Source organism: Paramisgurnus dabryanus, chromosome 4 (assembly GCF_030506205.2).
Source record: "Paramisgurnus dabryanus chromosome 4, PD_genome_1.1, whole genome shotgun sequence".
Classification (NCBI taxonomy): Eukaryota; Metazoa; Chordata; class Actinopteri; order Cypriniformes; family Cobitidae; genus Paramisgurnus; species Paramisgurnus dabryanus.
In genome coordinates this window covers 16,925,739-16,948,156 of record NC_133340.1, presented here as the reverse complement: position 1 = coordinate 16,948,156, position 22,418 = coordinate 16,925,739, and the positions used below count along the sequence as shown (strand labels likewise).

The 22,418-nt window shown below is 36.9% G+C and overlaps 2 protein-coding genes across 2 annotated transcripts; both read left to right on the top strand.

Annotated features, from left to right (window-relative positions):
- Positions 1-3,723: 3,723 nt before the first annotated feature.
- LOC135750621 (ly6/PLAUR domain-containing protein 1-like) lies at positions 3,724-11,006 on the top strand. Its single transcript, XM_065269543.2, has 3 exons — positions 3,724-3,944; positions 5,648-5,788; positions 7,653-11,006. The coding sequence occupies exons 1-3, from the start codon at positions 3,896-3,898 to the stop codon at positions 7,892-7,894; spliced, it is 432 nt and encodes a 143-aa protein (XP_065125615.1). The 5' UTR covers positions 3,724-3,895; the 3' UTR covers positions 7,895-11,006.
- A 6,038-nt stretch (positions 11,007-17,044) lies between these two features.
- Positions 17,045-22,381, top strand: cdc37 (cell division cycle 37 homolog (S. cerevisiae)). Its single transcript, XM_065269699.2, has 8 exons — positions 17,045-17,321; positions 17,745-18,017; positions 18,352-18,457; positions 18,776-18,891; positions 19,366-19,488; positions 19,587-19,769; positions 21,337-21,408; positions 21,525-22,381. Exons 1-8 carry the CDS (start codon positions 17,214-17,216, stop codon positions 21,660-21,662), a joined length of 1,119 nt encoding a protein of 372 aa, XP_065125771.1. The 5' UTR covers positions 17,045-17,213; the 3' UTR covers positions 21,663-22,381.
- The last annotated feature ends 37 nt before the right edge of the window (positions 22,382-22,418 follow it).

Below are 22,418 nucleotides of genomic sequence, written 5' to 3'. Positions count from 1 at the left end.
TGTATGAGGGAAAGAGGATCTGGCTGATGTGGAGGTATGATATGGAGAAGAGGTGGAGTTATCAGCGGCTCTCCAGTTAACAAAAGCCTCTTAATAAAACACTGCTGCCAAAAAGAAAGGGACACTATCTATATCACACACACACACACACACACACACACACACACACACACACACGCGCGCGCACACACACAGATCTTGTCCAGTCAAATGAAAGGCATTAAACTCATTTCTGTTTTACTGTTGCTGGGCGTGAAGGAGCTGTAACAATTTAAACCCTGACTTTCTAGAGCTTTCTAAACAGAATTTAAGATGATTTTCTGCTTTAAGTAATTTAAAGGTTGCATATTATTAGCATACTACGTGCTCAGTGTTATGTGTAACCTTAACCTTAACCCCATTATTATTGACTGTGATGCTTTTGCTTACAGGTAATGAACTCAATTATTCCCTTTCTGTTGTTTTAAGTAAGCAATAAGGTACGAGAGGCTGTGCTGTATCGTGAATAAGTAACGGCTGAAGGGCGTTGTTGGGTATGACGCGAAGTGTCCCTGCAACCCCTTCAGCCGTTACTTATTCATGATACAGCACTTGCCTCAAGTACCTTATTGCTTTTATAAAACTGTTACCACACAATATTAAAGTAAAAAAAATTAGTGCAACTTTCATGAAGTTAAATAAATAAAAGCATTCCTTCCACTGGAAAAAATAGTCCCTGACCATGAACAAAAATGTGTTCCAATGTGTAATATGCATGAAAGCTCAAATAAAAACAACAAACCGATACGTGTGGTTGCTAAGGGCACAGTGATAAACAGAACTGTTGGGTGAAGCGGTTCTTAGCAGTGTTTTATCTTGAATAAAGCACACCTATTGACCAATCAGAATCAAGGATTGGAACTAACCGTTTTATAAATATCTTTATTAGACGGCTCTCTGGAATGCTTGATTCTGATTGGTCAGTTGAGACATTTGCAGGTTCGTTCTTTTCAAATAATAACCGCTCCAAAGTAATAACGCATAGCCGGTACTACTTGTATGTTTAAAATCCCTCCGCGCCAACAAAGATTACTGTTTGGCGCCATCTTGTGACAAACACTGGACAACCACAATTAAGAATGGAAAATTTTGACATTCATTTTAACATGTACGGAAAAAACAAAACATTTAAACAGTGGATAGAAGAACGAACAACACCAAGGCACAGAGAGCTTACTGAGACTGAACTTGACAAAATAGAGCATGACAGCTATGAAGCCAACACACAAAAAAATACAGAATGGGCATTAAAACTTCTCAAAGACTGGTTAAAGAGAAAAAAATGGAGACAGACAAGTATGAAGCAGAGGATCTTAATAAGGTATTACGATCATTTTATGCATCTGTGCAAAGTTTCGCGGAAGGATAAAAATGTTAATTTAAAACAAATATGGCAATAAAATGTTTCAAATTCATATTCATGTCCAGTTTTTTCTTATGCGGCAAGTAGCCGTGTAATAAGCGTAGAGTCACGATGTTTCCCGATAACTACCGGCTGCCTCTACATTATCCCTTACTTATAACATTTCAGTCCAGAAAATCTGCTACATGTTTTATTTATGTCTTATGTGCTATGTGTCATTATAAATCACATCAAACTTATGAACAAAACAATGTCCATTGGTGATATATTTTAACTAAGGCTGCTGAAGAACGTCCTTCTTTCCCTCATCATCATCTCTTCTATAAAATCTGTACTTGATACACACTCATTTAAAACATAATTGTCTCCTGATTACGGCCATGCAGGGTTAGGTGACTCTTTCTCTCTCTCTCTCTCTCTCTCTGTGTGTTTGTCGGCCGGCCGGCCTGAGGGTTCAGTATCTCTCACCGCTATAATTCAGATTGCTTCTCTGTCTAATTGCTTTCGATCGGTTTGCCCTGTCGTGTCATGTGATATTTTCTTCCTAGTATTTAACGGTGGACGACTTACTGATTAAATGCAAGCAGCGTGAAATCACACACACACACACACACACACACACACACACACACACTCTTACGCACACACACACAAACTGGAGTGATGTGGTTTTGGATGCTGTATGCTTTGCAGTATAAAAAAACTGAAAATTATATACAAATAGAAAAAAGATAAAAATCTATATATTTATGCAAAAATAATATGAGATGTTTACTGAACTGTCTATAAATTGTATTTGAACGGTTGAGTATATGAGAATATAAAGTCAATCTGTCTTAATAATAAAGTCAGCAGTTGCAACAGTTAGCAAGAAACCAAAATTTCCAGGTGTAGTCGTGGGAACAAAACCTTGAAAGAAACCAGACTCAAATTGTACTATGAATAGATTAAAGTATACTGTTCAAAAGTTGTATTCTATTACAAAATATAGTTATGCAAACAGTTTCTTTCATTAGGTTACACAAACATTTTATTTGATAATGTACGATTAAGAAAAGGCAGTAAGAGCATTTAAAAGTCATCTGGAGGTGAGACCAGAAGAATCTGCTTGGGAAAATGATAACAGAGGAGCATTCCTGCAAAGTCTAAACAAAGGATGATGGTATGTTACAATACTTTTATATGTGGACTATAACATATAACACAGATTTCATCTATTTTCAATGCTTTTAGTCATAACATCATTGTGTTATTTGATAATTTTGAAGAGTTTACTTTTATTCTATAAATAAATGTGTGTATATTTTCACCTCCAGACAAACAGTTATTAAAGGGGCCATGTGATGTGATTTCATGATTTCTTTTTCTGCAGTGGGTTATGCAGCTGTTACACAATCTGCAAAGTTAAAGCTTTCAAAGTCTCTAACCAAATGATTTATTTGATTAAAAAGAGATGATCGCTGATCCTAACCTGTATAAAACAGCTCGACAAACAGACTCCACATGACTACGTCACTGTGTGCAATATTTATAAAATAGACTAAAACAACAGAACTCGGAACAGCAGTTCCTTTTTTGTTTGTTTCCTTTTACAATAACATTTTATTGATCAGGTCAGTATTTGTAAAATCAAAGCATCTCTTAAGGGTGAAAGAAAAACCCACGCACACGCACGCACGCACGCACGCACGCACGCACGCACACACACACACACACACACACACACACACACACACACACACAGAGAGAGAGAGAGAGAGAGAGAGTTGTGTTGTGTGCATGAAGTCAGGCCCTTTTATGTCCAAAGTTTTTTAAGCACTGTACTAACTGAGATGTAAATAAAGATCAGTTTGTTCTGTTAAGTTCAGTAAGGCAGATTAAAATGATTAAATGGGTGAAGTATTACTGCAAATAAAGTCAAATAAAATAGAGTCAGATATTTGAAATAAAAATACACATTTACAGTGGCACATAGATCAAATTAAAGTGTTGTAGAGATCAGCTACTGCTAAATTCATTTATTAGTTACACATCTACAGAAATAAACTACAGCCCTGAGCTTCGAGTCTATTTTAAATATCCTCTGACTTTATTTGCAGTAAAACTTCACCCAGCACCTTAATGTTTGTTACTGTTGTGTTATTGTATGTTTCTTGATTTATGTATAATGCTTGGCCATTGACACAATCAGTTCATTTAAATCGAAATTAAATTGATCAGAGCTGTAGATTATTTCTGTGGGTCTCTCTCTCTCTCTCTCTCTCTCTCTCTCTCTCTCTCTCTCTCTCTCTCTCTCTCTCTCTCTCTCTCTGTTGTTTCTTACTTCATTCGGACGCGAATCACGCCCGTTAAAGTCAGTCGCGCGAGCGTCACGTGCGGTGGGTAATAACGGGAATCGTCTGTACGGTCAGTGTGTGTGTGTGTGCGCGCGCGCGCTCGTGTGTCTGTAGGGATGGACGCGTCGGCGCGGCGGTGAGCGGCAGCGGCTCCGTTATGCGGCGTTGTGAGACTTTACTGTTACTGTTGATCATCCTGACGGCGGGTGAGTCAATACACACACACTTATACACATGATAGATATATACTACTGACATATAACAACACCATACACATATGACATTATAACACACGTGCACGCGCTCTTCAATATAAATGAATGAATCGTCTGTGAGTTTGAGGATTTATTCATCATTCATGTTTTCTGCTTTTATATGAGAATAAAATCAAATGCTCGTGTCATTAATCTTAAGTTTTAAAAGAAAACAATTACAAATACTCAATAACAATTCAATATCATTTCATTCCTCGTGATTGTTTATAATTATGTCATTATTTATTGTTAAACATTATAGGAATAAAGTGTATTTCATGTCACATTAATACCAGCAGTGATATCTGATTAGCAAATCCGTGAAAAGACTTCAAGAATGACAAGAAATGATACTAGAGTAGATTCACAACACTAACAAATACATTTATGACAATAAACATCTGCAGTAATTCTCATATGGGCCAAAGTAACATTTTTCAGAAAATTTTAATTTTGAAAGACAATAAGATATATATTTTTGCTGTTGTCAATAACTCATAGCTACAATCACTTCGGGTGAATAGTAAAACACTCTGAGAAGGCAAACTTTAAGATGTGTTGCAACAGTAGAGACACTTTCTGCTTTCTTCCTAACTATACAGAAACTAGATGCTGAAAATCTTTTGCTTATTTACTAAAATATCATAAATAGACAATAGCCATACGTAGTTGATATTTTCTTCAATCAAGTCATAAACATAAGGTGCATTTTTGTCTTAATCGTATCCATATAAAATGTACAGTTGAAACGTGCTGAAAATGAAGCTTGAAATTAAAAAATGTAGTCAAGTCAGGCCTTTGAGAAAATAATTTGGTTTCTTTCACCCACAGCGATTCATTCAGACTGGTTAGGTTTGTTTTCTTTTGTTGTGTTAGTGATTTGTTAATTATCAATAAAGCCTGAGTCAAGTTATGAAAAGCATTTTGTCCGGAAACAAAATATTTACTATTATTCAAATCAGTATAAACTAAACTAATACTTTACAACCTAATCTTTATTGTATTTTTGCATTATAGTGTTAAGAATATGATTTTTGAAATTTTTAATGCAAATATTTAAACAGAAAGAGTTTTGATGTTATAGATTTGATAAATCTCATGGATTCTTTTAACCTGGATTATATTGCATCCATTTTGCTGTTTTTATTAACATCTCATTTTCATTATCTTGTGTTATATTCAATAACTATGTATATGCATACATGTTACAGAAAAGTCATTGATCATCAATAAATCAGTTAAACTAACCCAACTGCTTTAACTTAACACACTTGTCTCACTGTTGGCTTGCAGCATTATGATGAATCACTGGTGGCATTTAATGCATGATTAAACACAAGATATTTGGATTGAAAATCATATACCTAAGGGTGTGTGTGTGTGTGTGTGTGTGTGTGTGTGTGTGTGTGTGTGTGTGTGTGTGTGTGTGTGTGTGTGCGTGCGTGCGTGCGTGCGTGCGTGCGATCATGCGTGTGTGTATCTGTGTGTTTGTGCCGATAACACATGACAGTAATGTTTTTATTGTGTGTCTGTGTATCTACAAGCAGTGTGCTTGATGTTTAGCAGTATGACGGCTCATTTGATTTTCCAGTTTCTTATTAAACCTAATTGGTGTTTTTAATGATTTTATTTAATGTCTGTCCATCCTTTCCTAGCTGTGAGTGCAGCGCTGCAGATTCAATGCTATCAGTGTGAAGATGTTCGGCAGGACGACTGCTCATCTCCAGAGTTTATCGTCAATTGCACAGTCAACGTTCAGGACATGTGCCAGAAAGAAGTGCTGGTCATGGAGGACGGTAAGAAACGCTGCATCACTTCCTGTTCTGCTTGTTGCCAGGAGAAGCTGTGCTGTAGTGACAGACCTGATGATGATCTGAGTTATTTAGAAGAATTGCTGTGAAGAATTTCTGATATTTTTACCAACTGGAACAAAATAATTTCTTAAGTCATTATCATAACTCTGCCCCTTATGACTCGCAGCCTGTAAGTCGTCTATGTTTTCATATTTAAAGAGTTTACTACTGACTTAACCATGATTCAAACACAAGTTTTGGGCAGTGTAGATTAGCGCTTGTTCTTTGTCGTTTCTACGATCACAAATACAGACATTTAGTAATCTTTACTTTACCAATCTGTTACATTCTACATCGATCAGCTTGGTCATCTGCATTTTCTGGATCAGATTCGCTCGTAAGGAGTAAAGACGACAGTACTGTGCAAAAAGTCTTAAGCCACAATGCCACCATAAGATTTGTTGTTTTTGCAATGTTATAATGATACAGACAATACAGGAAATGTGTATATAGTATTAAAAACATTTTAAAAGTATAATCTGAAGTGTAAAGTATTTAGGGTAAACTCCCCTTCCACTCGAGCAATAGCAGGAAACTGCAGGATCTCTTCAATCCTATTTTCTAATTTTAAAGAAATTCGTCTTTTTACTTCATTCTGCTCAGAACACTGAAGATGTGTTTAGTGCCAAGAGAGGTCACACTAAATACTAACTGATGCCTGAAGAAGACATTTGGTTTTGAAAATTGTTTTGTTTTTAATTTCATGTACATTATGTCCTCTATATTCTGTTTGTATCTTAAAAAGAATGAAAAATAAATATGGATGGACATAAAAACTTTGCTAAAACAATAAAGCTGGTGATGGTGGCCTCAGACTTTTGCACAGTACTGTATATATATATAAAATTAGATAAAATATTACCTAATATATAATATATCCTCTATAGAATGGACCATCAGATATGTCTGGCTCTCTCCCTAGGAGTTTTTTTCAACCCGTCGGCAGTCAGCTGATATTTACTTAACTTTGAACTCCCTTTTATACGTTACATTATTACTACACTCACTAGTACGGTTTAATTTTAGCTGCTTTTCAATTGAAACAAATTTGAAAAGCACTTTATAAATAAATTGAATTGACTTGAATTGAACAAACATGCATTACACCAAATACACAAAATAATGATCTTTTTAGCAATGCAATAAGGGCTCTATAAACATGCTATGGAGCATTTAGCTTGCACTATGTAATGTTTCATCATTTATAAGTTTCATGATGGTCAAATGAGTAAAACCTTTTAAAGTGACAATAGGACAAATAAAGTTCAATAATGAACTTAGCATGTTACCAAACTCAACAGAACCAATATGGTTTATTTGTATTTATACCACAGGGTTGTTGAAATGCTTTATTCTGCTTATCTTTTGAGAAATGTTCCACAGGTGTTAATTATTTTTTCTGTAAAATGAACTCCTGAGCTATCAAATGTTTAAAATAACCACCAGAGCAATGTTTGTGGTAACCGTGGTATAATAGGAATATTTGACGATGGTCTTTTGAATTACTTGAAAATAATCTACAACTGCAGTGTGACTCCGCATTGTGTCATGTCGCATTACCATCTTGACTGTGCATTATTTTCAAATAATTCAAAAGACTGTCATCAACTATCCTTACATATTGTCTCTGCAGTTATTTTATTTGTTACCTTGCCTTTTTTTGCTGATTTATGTGGTCATTCGATACTGTCTAAAAAGCTTTGGTCAATTTCCAGGCTCTATTCCATACCTGTAGTGTATAAAGGGTTCTGTATTAAAAACACGAGTATCACGAGTGTGACGTGTTCTCGTGTGTTTGTTTGTAAAGGAATTCACTACAGGAAGTCATGTGCATCATCAGGGGCGTGTCTAATTGCATCATCTGGATATCAGCAGTTCTGCACCGGGAAGCTGAACTCCGTCTGTATCACCTGCTGCAACACACCGCTCTGCAACGGCCCACGACACAAACGACGAGCGCTGTCCTGCGCCTTCTCTCTGCCCTCCAGCATTCCCACAATCCCCCTGCTCGCCTTCATCCAACTCTGTCTCTCTTCCTTCTTGCACTGACAGATGTTCACCTCTCTCTCTCTCTCTCTCAGTGTCTGTTCTTCTGTCTTTTTTTCTGTCTGTCTTTCTGTTGGTCTCTATTGTCACATACAGGGTTCAAAATTAACCCTCACCATGCAATGTTTTTGAGTAAAAATTTGTCTATTCATATCTTGGAAGTTGGCTCTTAAATTTCATAATACGCTGTTAAAATAGATTTTTAGGAATTATAATTAGATTTACAGACATGCTTGAGTAAGTTTTATTTATGAAGCACTTTTCCCAGTTAAAACAACATTAAACGTGAAGCAGAGGCTCTTGTATCACACTGAAGGGGTTAATTTCACAAGAACAACCTGCTGCCTATACATTATTCGGCTTATTACACGGCTATTTTCCTAATACGTAAGGAGACACACTATTTGGTTTAATCATTTGTAAATCTAATGTCATACAGTATATGTTATTAACTCTTTCCCCGCCACTGAGAAACCATTTAGAAAAAACGCTTCCCTGCCAATGACAAACTTTACACCAATCCATTTTCCAATATTATCCACTAAGTGGCGCTCTTACCCAACTTATAAAACACTGAAACATCCACTGATCCAAAAACAGTAAAAACTCTGATCATCGCTCTAAATACGATCTCCAACAAAAGTAAAAAATGCAATTATCTCAGTTTTTTGTTCAAAACTTGGTATTTGTTAAGAAACCTCCCCATATTTGAGAGGTGATAAAAGAGAACAAATCAAGATAGGATGAAACTTGTTCTTAAAGCAGATGATCTTTTATTTCATTTGATATATTCTATGTTTATATATTTAAAGAAGAACATTGTTTTAAAAGGCATTCAACTTTTCTGAAAATCATAAAAGATGCTGGTGCTGGCTGGCAATTTTTTTTAAAAAGCTGGTGGGGAAAGAGTTCAAATTATTTGTGGATTATTAAACTGTACCTGTCAAAATTATTTGCAGCATTCTGGTTCCTGTGTATTAATAGTTTGTAGTGGTTTTTATCTGGGAATAACAAACCTGCAGTCAGAATCAAGCATTCCAAGGAGCTGTGTAATAAATGTCTAAAAGCACCACGAGCTGTTAATACTTTACTCAAGAAAACAATTCATTTACCACAGCAGAAAATGTCCCATTAGAAGTAAAACACTGGAGATATTTGTGCAGAACTTCATGTGGTGAAATGATACAGATTTATCTTAAAAATAAACAATAAAAGCAAAATCATCATACATTTTAACGTTTTGTAATCCGTCCACTTCGCCGAAATAAAGCATAAATCAAAATAAATCAGTCCTTCAGCTGAAGAAGCTAAAAATCTAAAAATTTCCTTTCCAAATGTATTTGTATATTTGTATAGCATTGCCTCTGAAATAAATACATGTGGGTACTAAAATCTTAGTTTTTTCACAGTTTCAACAACTTTTAAACAAGTCCCCAAAACTGGTCAATACAGAAACAGCAGAATATACAAAATACAATCATCATGCATGTTGATTCAGCATGAAGTAATACATTTTACAATTGCTGAAACTGCATTAGCTGTTTTCTGTTCTGAGTTAGGTTTCAATTTATACAGCAAAAAAGTATTTTTATGTAAAATATAAGATTTTGAAGTTATCAGTGTGTCCAATCCTTCATGACCGTGAAAGAAAGTAATCAGTGTATTTTTTCTCTCTCTTTTTTTGAAAGAGCAAACTGTTTTGGTCATAGTGACCTCAATGTCCGCATGCTTTACTCATTTGCTTTACATTTCAAGTCACTCAATGGACCTGATTTTATATCGTTGATGACACGTTTCCAGAGCTATCATATCACAAAACTTAAATTACACATGACGTTATGCTTTGTGTTTTTATTACCTTAGCGATAAATGACAAAAACTATAGTTTATGCTGCTGCGAGGGTGTTTCTAATACAATGACTGAGAAAGTGATGGCAGTGAAAGTCATAAAAACACATATCATTTTTTTCCTTTTCCAAATTTTACAACTTACTTTTGTAAAAGTAATAAAAACTTCAGTATTGACACTTTAAAAATTCAAATGAGGTTTTATGACATTAGGGCAAAATTATTTAACCATACAGTCCCACGAGGGAAGACTGAATCATTTATCTTCATGGTCACATGGTTTGGTTTGGGGTGTGGCAGCATCAGTCCAGAGATGGTTTGTGTGTTTTGATATTGACAAAAAATGTGAGACAGCATTTTTATGAATTCTTAAAAAAATCAAAAAGGCCAGAAAAAACATGTCAGCTACATTTCTTAAAGACTTGACAAGGCTCATTAGAATAAAGGGCTTTAAAAACATTTAGTTGTTTATTTTCTAAGTGAAGGTTTAAGGGTTTGTCACTATCCTGTCAGCTTTTATGTATTTTTATTTCTTGTTTATTGTGATAGGATGGTGGCATTGCTGCCTCTCCTGTGTTGTCATGTGGAGGAGCTACTGACCTCTGTTTTGTGTGCTATGTGTTTCCCTGTTTTTCTTGTCTGGCCCCGCCCCCTTGTTCTCTAGGTAATGAATCATTACTAGTTACTCTTCTCTTACCTGTTTACCTTGATTAGTTTCCCTATTTAATGTCCGGGGCGCGTTCAAGTTCAAACCGATGTGCAACGTTTTGCTACTGTTTCAGGAACAGGGTTTGAGATACGTTTTCTCTTGTTTGGTGGGTGTGTCAGAACTGCAGTCCAATCAGCAGCAACATGTAAATAAACCAGAAGTTATTAAAGAAACAGCTCATACAATGGGTCCAAGTTGAAATGTGCTCTTTTTTTCTGGACATCAAGGGCAATGACTGTAACAGCAAGCATATTTTACAGTAATAAACAAATATTTCATCAAGCTCTGGAAGCATTTAAAACAGAATCTGAAGAATGGCCTTCTCGGCTACTGTAGTTGCAACTCATGCGTCATCACAACCGGGTGTTCAACACATCACCGTTTCTCTTTAAAAAACATTCTGCTACGTTTGGTTGGGACTGAATGCAGCCCTGATGTTTTCAGTCTTGTGCTCGTTCATTGTCTTTAATCTCTTCACTGTGTTTGGTACCTTGGTTTTTTGCCTTGTTTGCTCCCTTGAGGGCTTTCTGTTATTTATAAATCTCACTTGTGCTTCGAGCTGCCTGCGTTTGGGTTCTGTCTTTGAAAGTCATGACAAGGTTAGACTGAAGGAGGAGACACACCACTCATATCAAAGTTATTACATGATTTCTTTATATTGCCTCATATAATGAACTTGATTTATGTTAATGTGTGTCAGTTTTCCATATATTTTGCACCACTTCTGTAAAATGAATCATAAATGAAATTTATTCAAAATAATCCTGCATACAGTTTTTCAGCTGTAGCCTTTTAGATACACAGATAGAAACTCTGAAACTCTCATGTGATATTTTGTGTGTGTGTGTGTGTGTGTGTGTGTCTACAGAATGATGCCATTATTCACAAAAACACTGTATTGTAAATGAATGTGTGTTTTCAGCAGAGCTTAACGTTAACTGTTAGAGATTGAATCCTCTGCTGGACAGAAATACACATTATAATATTCGGCAGATTCTGTGTTTTCATTCATCTCTGCACAGGGAGATTTATTTATGTCATCTTACCAATCAAAACCCATACACATATTTGTTTATGTGGTTTACGAAGATTCCCCATAGAGGCATAATGGCGTTTTGAGTTTTGACAACATTATGCCTCTATGCAGCACTCTTGACTGCAACAATATCTAAATCATATACATATAACTACTGCAAGTACCTATAAGAATGATGCTTATGCCAGGTTTTTAATCATTTTATATTGTACAAACTCCAGATTATATTCCTTAACCCTAAGCACTCATAACAAATACCATTTAGTATGTTTTTTAAGCCATTTGGTTTACGAGGACACAGGAAGGGTTTATGTTGTTATAAAAATAATGGCATCATACACATTATCAAATGACCCTAAACCAAGAACAAAGGAGGACAAGATTAAGTTGAGTTTAAAACCAGACCAGCACTTCTCAGATTTATCTGAAAATCTGCTTCACCTTAAAAAGTCATCATACAGTACTAGTAATACTATAAAAATATTGCAGATGTGGTGTGAATTTTGTAAGAAATCTCCTTATTCACCTGGATTATATCTTGAATTTTGGGCATTTGCATGAATTTTGTTCATACATTTTAACACAATCCTGAAGGAATTTATCAACGATTTGTAGTTAATAAATAATTGCCTGCCAGATCTCTTTCTTCCATTTAGTTGGGTTTCGAGTTAGTTGACACCAGGTTAGGATTGAGTAATAACACAGCGGTCTGAATGAGAGGAGTCATAATCTGGCAGAGAGTCAAAACTCAGCACAACAATAACAAAAGCACTTTAATTATAAATACGTTACTGGCTACATTTGAAGCAGGATGTTTTACGTCAAATCACATTAATGATTTTAACTTGCAATTCAAACAGTGCATCAGCAATTTAGTGACATCTCCACAATGGAGCCAGTGGTCTTGAAATAATATCCTGAGACCAAGACCAAGTACAAATGTGGTCGTGGTCGGGACAAAATCAAGACCTGAGCACTGTGTTTTAAGTCAAGTTAGAATTTCATTTGAGCTCCACCTAGTTGTTTATGAATACCAAAAATGCATCCTGCAATACAAATTTATATTTCTAAATATATCTGTAAACTTGATGTTTAGTGGTGCAAGCACCGGTGCACAGCAGACATGTTGTTATTCTAATATGTAATGCCTTAAATGTCAATGTAAAACCCCCATATTGTCAAAATGTGCGAGTAAATCCTGGTGATGTAAACGCTCTTAACAGCACAAACATGTAATAAGATTATCACGTTATTTGCAGGTCCTCTTTACATTTTTATACATTTTGACAGTGGGATATGTGTGAAGGCAAAAAAAAGTAGCATCACTGAAAACCCTAATAAGTTGACTGAACTCATTTGATTAAAATGTGTGTTGCTTGTATTTTATGTTGTTGGGTATCACAAAATGGAATATAATACGAAAAAGTACAGCGGTTTACAACGAATCACCTTTCCAACACAATGCACTGCATTACGTCACGTTGGGGAGAGAATTTACCAAACCCGCCTTGAGAGCATTGAGAGTGACTAGAGAGACTAGGGGCTCTATTTTAATGATCTGAAACGCAAGTGCGAAGCGCAACGCGCAAGTGAGTTTGTGGGCGGATCTTGGGCGCTGTTGCTATTTTCCCGGCGTGAGAAATAACTCTTGCGCCGGGCGCAAATCAATAAGGGGTTTGTCTGAAGTAGGTTCATTATTCATAGGTGTGGTTTGGGCGTAACGTCAAATAAACCAATCAGAACGCTATCCAACATTCCCTTTAAACGCAAGGGCGCAAGTTCCATGGCGGGTTGCTATTATTATGACGGATTTACCAGGCGTACGCCAGGAGCGGTTCACTGCCGAGGAGACCGACGTTCTTGTAAAACCCAAGCTTGCCAGCAGAAATCGGGCACGCCGTGTAACGGGAGGTGGATCTGCCTCAGGACCTGATGCCAGCAGAGGACATCGCTGCGTCCACCCTCACCGCTGAAAGGGTTTGGGGGCTTTGAAATCGGACCCAAGAAACGCAAGGTCCAACCCCAAAGAACACTTCAAATCAAGTTCATATACATTAAGGTTTCTTATGAAAATATTTTTATTATTATTTACATAAAATAAACGTAATACAGCCACACAACAAAGTTATGAAAATATTTTAATTTGCATGAGAATTTTTAACGCAGCCACACAATAAATAAAAACTATCACCACACAATGCTCACCACTATGATTCCCCTTATCTCGTGTATTAATATTTTTTATTATAACAATTTATGATTTGCAAAAATAACTGTTGCATCTGTGTAGATTAGATGCAAAGTGTATGCGCGTTGTGCATGCTATACATTATGGTCAAGCATGCGCCGTTAAAATAACATAATGAACAACGCGCAACGCGCCACTGACTTTAAACTTTTTTTTTCTGGTCAGTGGCGCAATTGTTTTTTGAAACTGCAAAATAGCACCAGGGATGGTTTGCGCCGGAACACGCCTCTTTTTTTGCGCTGAAACGCCCAGGGAGCGCAAGTTCATTCCCTAGTTTGCCAACGTGCGTCTGTGGAGGGAAAAACCCGCTGTGCGCCGGTGCAAAATACGAATGATACATGCGTCACTGACAGAGTCAATTGCGCTGGGTGCAAGATAGGGCCCTTTGACTTGAGGGGGACCAGGATCCTGCTGAAATGAGTCTTCAGCACAAACGGATTCAGGCAGCATGCCTCAAATCATGGAAGCTGAGTGAGGCACGTCACATCTGGTCGCGGGGTGAGCTCCTCGATCAGCGACCAAAACGCACTCACTTCCCTACAGCCAGTAGGGGAGTGGCAATCCGGAGAGTTGGAACTTTTCCTGGTGGGCCGGTCTGATAATAGTTATACATTGCGAGTTATATTAGCAACACTGTCTGGCGGATGGATATGCGGCCGCTTCCCGCTGGTCAAAGTGTGCAGCCTCTCTGCTCACCAAAGTATATAAAAGTGCTCATCCCATTCGGCAGGTCCAACCATGTCCAGGATTTACAAAAATACGGGCATCAGTGAGCGGTCCCTCCCCAAATGGCATAGCTTGTCGGCTTTTGATGTAAAAAGCCTGCCAAACACCTGATTATTGCAGTTTGTATGCGGTCGGACAGTGGTCCGGACATGAATGGATCAAATCAGCAGATTTGCAAAGTTTTATTTATCTCCACATATATCATAAATAATAATTAGCATGGTAACTTTGCAGTATATTATATTTCCTACTATGTGTATATATGATTTCCATATTATATACGGAAGTATTCAATGGCAATAAACATCTCACATGGCAATAAATATCCTCACAACATTATTATCTCAAAATTTTACGACGAAAAATTATTTCAAAGCTGTATTCTTACAGTTATTCAAAGATGCACACATTATTCCACATATGATTTGAATATAACACGAGAGTATTCATTTAACGACAATGAACGTCTCATGGCAATAAATGTACATAACATAACAGCATATTGAAATGAATAAAAAGACAAGGACAGCAGGATTGACATGTAAATTGTATTATTATTACAATTACTACGGAAATTACAATTATTATTATTACTGAAAAACAGCAATATTACTGAAATAAACTCTGAGGTAAATGCGCCAAACATGCTTCTAACCGCACTAACAGGTCTAAATAAGCAATAACAGTGGAAAAAACATTATTATCTCTCAAAACTTTATATGACAAAAATTCTATTTAAAGGAAATACAGTTATTCAAAGATGCATACATTTTTCCATTTATTACTTCCTGTTTATGAGCACGTTTGGCCATATTTTTTATTTATTTTTTGACCGGTCTATGAAATTTCCCCGTGGATGTTTTGGTCCCACTCTGACATTTTAAAAATGATATACATATCTTGAGTGACTTATGTGCCCATTAATCGACAGTGGTGGTTAACCTGCAGCAGGCCCTTTAAGTAAACCAGCTGCCTCCATTCAATTAAGTAAAAAAACTTCACTTCACTTAACTTGGTGGCCACATAGACTGAACTAAAATGGCTAATTCACCAAACTTGAAGTTGTACAGTTCACTTAAACAATTAGGTTCACTTGGTGTTCATAAAAACGGAACATAAATTGTCATTTCATTATACTGTATATAGCAACGTATAATGAAAGGTATTCAGAACTGACTCTATGTCAATCAATAAATGAACTAAATTTTCCACAGAAGCACAAATGGCATTGTTTACATATATCTTCATTATAGTGGAGAGAAATATACAATGAGTTGAATGTGGTGCATGCAAAATAAAGGAAACACTGATCACCAGAATGGTGACTTCACAAAAAAACTATCATTTACAACAAAAAATGAATATGCTATGAAGAGTGTAAAACTCTAAGACATTTTATTAACAACTGGTTTATATGTCCCATCATTTATTTTTCTTTGACCAAAATGAATTTTTGTTATCATAATCTTATTTATTAAGATTACAGGCCAAAAACAAAAAAAATATACAATAGTTCTAATTTATTTATTATTTTTGGTTAATTTGAAATTTTTGTGATGCCAGTAATAATTCTGGCAATGCAAGTTAAAAACCGAACCAAAATATTTTCTCCAGATCTATTTTAAATAAAATAAGTAATACATAAAAAACAGACGGACATCAGTGGTTATATGTACATACAGGGGCGGTTTCCCGGACAGGGATTAGCTTAATCGGCCTCAGTTTAATTAGAAAATATAACTAGTTTTAACAAACAAGCCTTACTAAAAACATTACTCGTGTGCATTTTGAGGCAAAACAAAGGTGACTGATGTATTTTAAGATATGTAAGTTCAAGTTGTTTTCAGTTTGGACAGCTCTTAAAATTTTTTTACTCTAGTCTGATCCCTGTCCGGGAAACCACCCCATAGATTTCTTGTTTGGTCGAAATTAGGGAAAATTCAGCATTCCCTGGATATTGGTAGGTATGTCCCAAATCAAAGACTTTGCATCCAGTGATCAAACGCTGAGTGCTGCTCTATTTTGCATCTTGTCTAACGTAAGCGGTAGGTAAATTTATTATGAAAAATGAAAAAAGAATAAATTGTGAACATCATACTGCCATAGTGTGAATAATATGTAATCATGTAATCCATAAAAAAAGCATTCTGATTACGAGTAGTTTAAAATGTAGTTTAATCTAATTACAAGTAGCCTACTTGATTTTTGGAATCTGATAATGTAATCCAGATTACATGTAATCTGTTACTACCCAGCTATGCTTTCTAGTGTAATAGTAAATTTAATTCCTTTTAGGAACTAAACCCCATAATAATGATTTATATGGATATGACACTAAGTTACAATGAGCTTTATTCTATTCATTTGCTGAATTCATTTATGTCATTGTTAAATGATTTTTGTATGTAATGGTTTTATTATTATAAGACAATACTGCAGAAACTGTTTTCTATCAAGCTGTTATAATTCTGTTATTCTGTGTTATCAATGCCAACATTCAGCTTCTTTGGTACAACAACCTTAAAAAAAGTCCTTCTGCACTAACCCTATACTCGGAGTCGGACGTATAACCGGTGCGCGGCGCTCAATGATGACGACACAGGAGCCGGAAGTGAAGGATAGTTCTAGAAACAGCCGCGGCTGCACGATACAGACAAACAGCAATACTATAACTCATTTTATTTGCGATAAAGTAAATTGACTGTACTAAAGTAAGTGCAGCTATAATCGTGGGACATTGTACCGTATCGAGAACATGACGACCATCGATTACAGTGTGTGGGATCACATCGAGGTGTCTGATGATGAAGATGATACACATCCGAATATAGACACACCCAGTTTATTTCGATGGAGACACCAGGTACACACACACATATACATGTACAAAGTTGTTTGATTTACAATCGTAGTCTTTTACTGTTTTCATTGCTGACTAAGTTAAACTCTTACACTGTGGACGTGAATCACATTTTACACCTCACTGTATTTATATCAAGACTGTGTTAAATATGTGTGTGTGTGTGTGTGTGTGTGCTTGTGTGTGTGTGTGTGTGTGTGTGCTTGTGTGTGTGTGTGTGTGTGCTTGTGTGTGTGTGTGTGTGTGCTTGTGTGTGTGTGCTTGTGTGTGTGTGCTTGTGTGTGTGTGCTTGTGTGTGTGTGCTTGTGTGTGTTTGTGTGTGTTTTCCTGTTGTATGGGTTTGTGTGGCATATTAAAGTTTTAATACAATTGTATTTATATTTATATGGATGAGCAAATGCTTGTGTCTCTCTCTCTTCATGTCAGGCTCGGGTGGAGCGGATGGAGGGGTTCATGAAGAAGGGTGAGGACCTGGAGAAAAGTCTGGCTGAGAGTAAGAAGAAGCTGGCGGAGGTTCAGCGTCGCATACAGGAGCTCAGCGTTGCCTCCAGCAAAGAAGAACTGACCAAAGCTCAAGCCGAGGAGAAACAGCTGAAGAAGGAGGAGAGATCGTGGCAAAAGAAATTGGATGAGCACCGTTCAGAGGAGAAGAAGATGCCCTGGAATGTAGACACGCTCAGTAAGGAGGGATTCAGTAAGGTTAGGTTACGCTCACTTCTCACTAAAGTATCGATTCTAGTCATCATTCTCTCTTAACCTTTAGTTTTACAACACACATTACACAATTTTTATTTGTTTTTGTAAATATTTTGCCTCTTTCAGTCAGGGTTTAGACAACATGAAATAGTTTCCAGATGCAGCACATATTTATATACTTCAGTAAAAACAACATTTTGAACAGCTGATAATACACTGACCCAATAAATGATGTTTCTCTCATTACTACATAAAGGTAAATCAATGATGACAGATGAAATGAAATGTAAATACAAACATTACTGGTGTCTATCTGACTGTCGCGTGTTTTTCTCAGAGCGTTGTCAACGTAAAGCCTGAATCCAAGCAGGAGACAGAAGAGGAGAAAGAGGAGAAACATAAAACCTTTGTGGAGAAATATGAGAAACAAATCAAACACTTCGGTGAGCTTCTTTTGTGTGTTTGTTTCACTAACATTTTCCAACCAGTTTGAGTAGAATTTTTACAAATGGACAATACAGAGATGGCATTATATTGTTACTGAGTAAATCTAAATTTTGTCTGAAGGCGTTAAAAAAATAAAGAATCTCTTAAATTAAAACAGCGGTCATCTATTCACCTGTGTATTATTTAGGTACTGTTTGTGATATAAACACAGACCTTCTCTTTATCATCTGAGCCTGTGTACCGAAGTGTGTGTGTTACACAGAATTGTGTTGTACAGTTGTTTACTGCAGCTGTGTGTGTGTGTGTGTGTCCAGGTATGCTGAGGCGCTGGGATGACTCTCAAAAATATCTATCTGATAATCCTCATCTGGTGTGTGAAGAAACTGCCAATTACCTGGTGATCATGTGTATTGATTTGGAGGTGGAAGAGGTAATGTGTATTTTTCTATCTGTGTGTTTCCGTGTAGGGCTGAGTAAAAATATTAAATCTCAGATTTTAATCGGTCTTCAATTCATCAAAAGCATATAGATTCAGAAATTCCTGAATCGATTCTTAATGCACGGGTGGGCTCGTAAGGATACGTGAACGGTGCTCGGGGAAGTAACCAACCCGCATGGGTCATCATTTGGTAGTGTTTTAGGCCTTGCCATTTTACATATTTAAGCAAAGAAGACATCTGTGCGTGCCTCCTAAGCGTTCGCCGGCAGGCCGCATCTCAAGGCTTCAGACATTGCGCAAATAGTTCATGTTTCCTTCTGCTTGAACGGACATATTTACACACAGTTATTTCAGAATGCTGCAATTATTCTCATAAACGTAGTCTGTTGTGTGAATGTAAACAATTCAGAAGGTAAACGTCAGTATTTGAGCTGTGTGATGTGTGTGTGTGTGTGTGTGTTACAGAAACATGCTCTCATGGAGCAGGTGGCCCATCAGACCATCGTCATGCAGTTTATTCTGGAGCTCTCCAAGAGTTTAAAGGTGGATCCGCGCGGCTGCTTTCGTCAGTTCTTTGCCAAAATCAAGGTGTGTGTCTGTATGCATGTCGAATGCTGAATTTATTAACTATGCGTGTGTTTCAGCGGAGGGAGCATTGACCCGGGTGTGTGTGGGTTTTCTTTTAGACTGCAGATCAACAGTATCAAGATGCCTTTAATGACGAGTTGGAGTCGTTTAAGGAGCGCGTTCGTGGCAGAGCGAAAATTCGCATTGAGAAGGCCATGAAGGAATATGAGGAAGAGGAGCGTCAGAAGCGTCTGGGTCCCGGCGGTGTGGATCCTGTGGAGGTGTATGAATCTCTGCCTGTGGTAAGACCGCAAACTACGTAACTCGGTTCAAGTGCACTGAGTTCATTCAAAACCTTCCTGGGGTGTATTCTAGAAATTGTGACGTATGTTTGAAATTAAAAATGTCTTTTTGTATTCCCTGTGTGCGCGGTTCAACACGCGGTTAACCCTACAAGTAGGAGGTTGATTGAACCCTAACTCTTATCAGGTGCCCCCAGAACCGACATGATCAGAGTAAGCAGGTTTTAGGTTAATCAACCGAAGGTTCAGGGTTTCGCTGATGGTAAATTAACCCTGCTTTCTGGAATACACCCCAAAACCATTTGCTCATGCATGATATAACAACATCAGAATGCATCGCTGCCACCCATATGTAGGGGTACATGGCTGTCTGTTATATAAATGACACTAGTTAGATTAAGTACATTCAATTGAAATGCATATGAAAGTATTAGGGGAAAGTGTTTCATATTAATATTTTAGGAGCCTTTTAGGATATTTAATTGTAAAATGTTTACTCTATTGGTCACCTTACTAATGAATTTCAAGTACAAATAGACCATGGAGACTCTTTAAATTGTATAATAATAATAAAATATTGTTGCAAGAATTTATAGTAGTTTTACATTTGTAGCGTCTTACAGCTGAATGGGAAAAGTGTAGTGCAAAAATTGTATAAAACCAGCGAGAACTGCAGAGGAGAGCTACCAGAAATGTACTACATACATTTGAATCCTCTTTGAAGTGCTTGATGATGTGGCAGAGAAGTAACACAATTAGGGTTAGGAATATTTTCAATTCAATTTTATTTATATAGCGCTTTTCACAATTGGTAGTTGTTTCAAAGCAGCTTTACATTAATAGAAGCAAAGAAAAGCACAGAAAATCGACAGATAGCACAACATAATACACGATAGCACTGCAGCTAAATTTGCTGCGGCTATGAATCAACATTATAAGCGAGCGTATTACTAATGTAACGTATAGAAGAGGGTGCTAAGTTAAGCCCAAGAAGGCTGCCTCCCTCCAATATATATATATATAAATATATATATATTGAAACGAATAAGGAGATTAGGCGGGTTCTGCCGGTGGTCGAAACTATGTGAAATATAGAAACTATGCTTATTTCTAGAACTGTGTGCCATCTTTGGGCTTTTGCCATCTGCCTGCCGTAATTTGTATTTCAAACTTTTATTGTTGTTAACTTATTATGTAAGGAATCCGGTCCTTTGAATTATTTGAAAATAATGCACACCGTACTGCATTACCACCTTGGGTGTGCATTATAAACAATAGGAGCATAGCAATGATGCACATTTTTGTATGTGTGCAGTACAGTCATTTCCCTCAACATGAATAAAATGGGACTCCCAAGACCTAATGTGGGGTGGACTCGCCATTGTTGTAGAGAGGCTCTGACCCAGTCGTCTAGCTTTCACTAATTTGGCCTTTGTCAATTTAAGTCACTCATTATTTTGCTGTTGGATAATTTTGCACAGGTTTATACAGTAATAAAAAAACAATACCTAATTGGCTGAAGGCAACAGAAATCATGTGACCTCATTGTCTGTTGCTCTAAACCCAGGAATTGCAGAAATGTTTTGACGAGAAAGACATTCAGATGCTGCAGGACACCATCAGCAAAATGGACCCAACGGTCAGTGTAAACTACTGCAATCTTGAATAACAACATCAAGTGTGATTCTTAGATGGTGATTGTGTGGATTGGTGTGATGTTTGACTCCGGTGTGGTGGTTGTGTCGACTCTTGCAGGAGGCAAAATACCACATGAAGCGCTGCATCGACTCAGGATTGTGGGTACCAAATTCACGAACAGACGAGGAGGCCGATAAAGATACGGAGGAAGGAGACGAACCTCAATATGAAGAGTTAAAGAAGGATGACCAGTGACCGTCAAACAAGCATCATCACTGTGACCCTTGACCCCGCCCACTGCTTGCATCCTTTGCAACTACAAACCGAAGTCATTAAGGAACAAAGTTTGAGCCCCCATCTTTTCCTGTATTATGAAAAAAGTCCAGAAGTAGGAGTGCATATGCGACTAATGTCAAACGTGATTATTTTCTGTTAGCTTCGACTGCCTGCTGCTGTTAAAAGACTGATGGGTAATTTTACCGACAGTAACTAATCCTGATCTTTGACAAATTTTCTCTTATTTCATTATTTTATGTAAGGGTTAATGCACTGTCAGCTGGTTGTTACAGTGAAAGAAAACGCGACAGGGTCATGGCCACAATGAGTGTACATTATCCTGATCATTATATGCCTACTTATTAGATAAGCAGTTAAAAACAAACAAAACTGATGTGAGTTTAAATGCATATAAACCGAGTTTGTTTGGCTACTTGATTAGTAGTAGTTGCATCATAAACCGTTTTAATGTCATATTGATTATTCAGATATTATGTCTTTAGAAGCACAGATTGTGTGTGATTTCGGTGTCCCGAGATTGTTCAGAAAGATGTGCTGACAGTTTAAACATGGGTAATATTTGAGAGAAACGCCAACGATTAGTTGACGTGAGATTGTTTTTCATTCAGATGATCTTTTCTTGGTTAGTGCTACATGTAGGGTTTATGTTGCAGAATAAAAACATGGGGACGATGGGAGATCCTTGAGTGCTGATGCATTTATTCATTTTGGTGA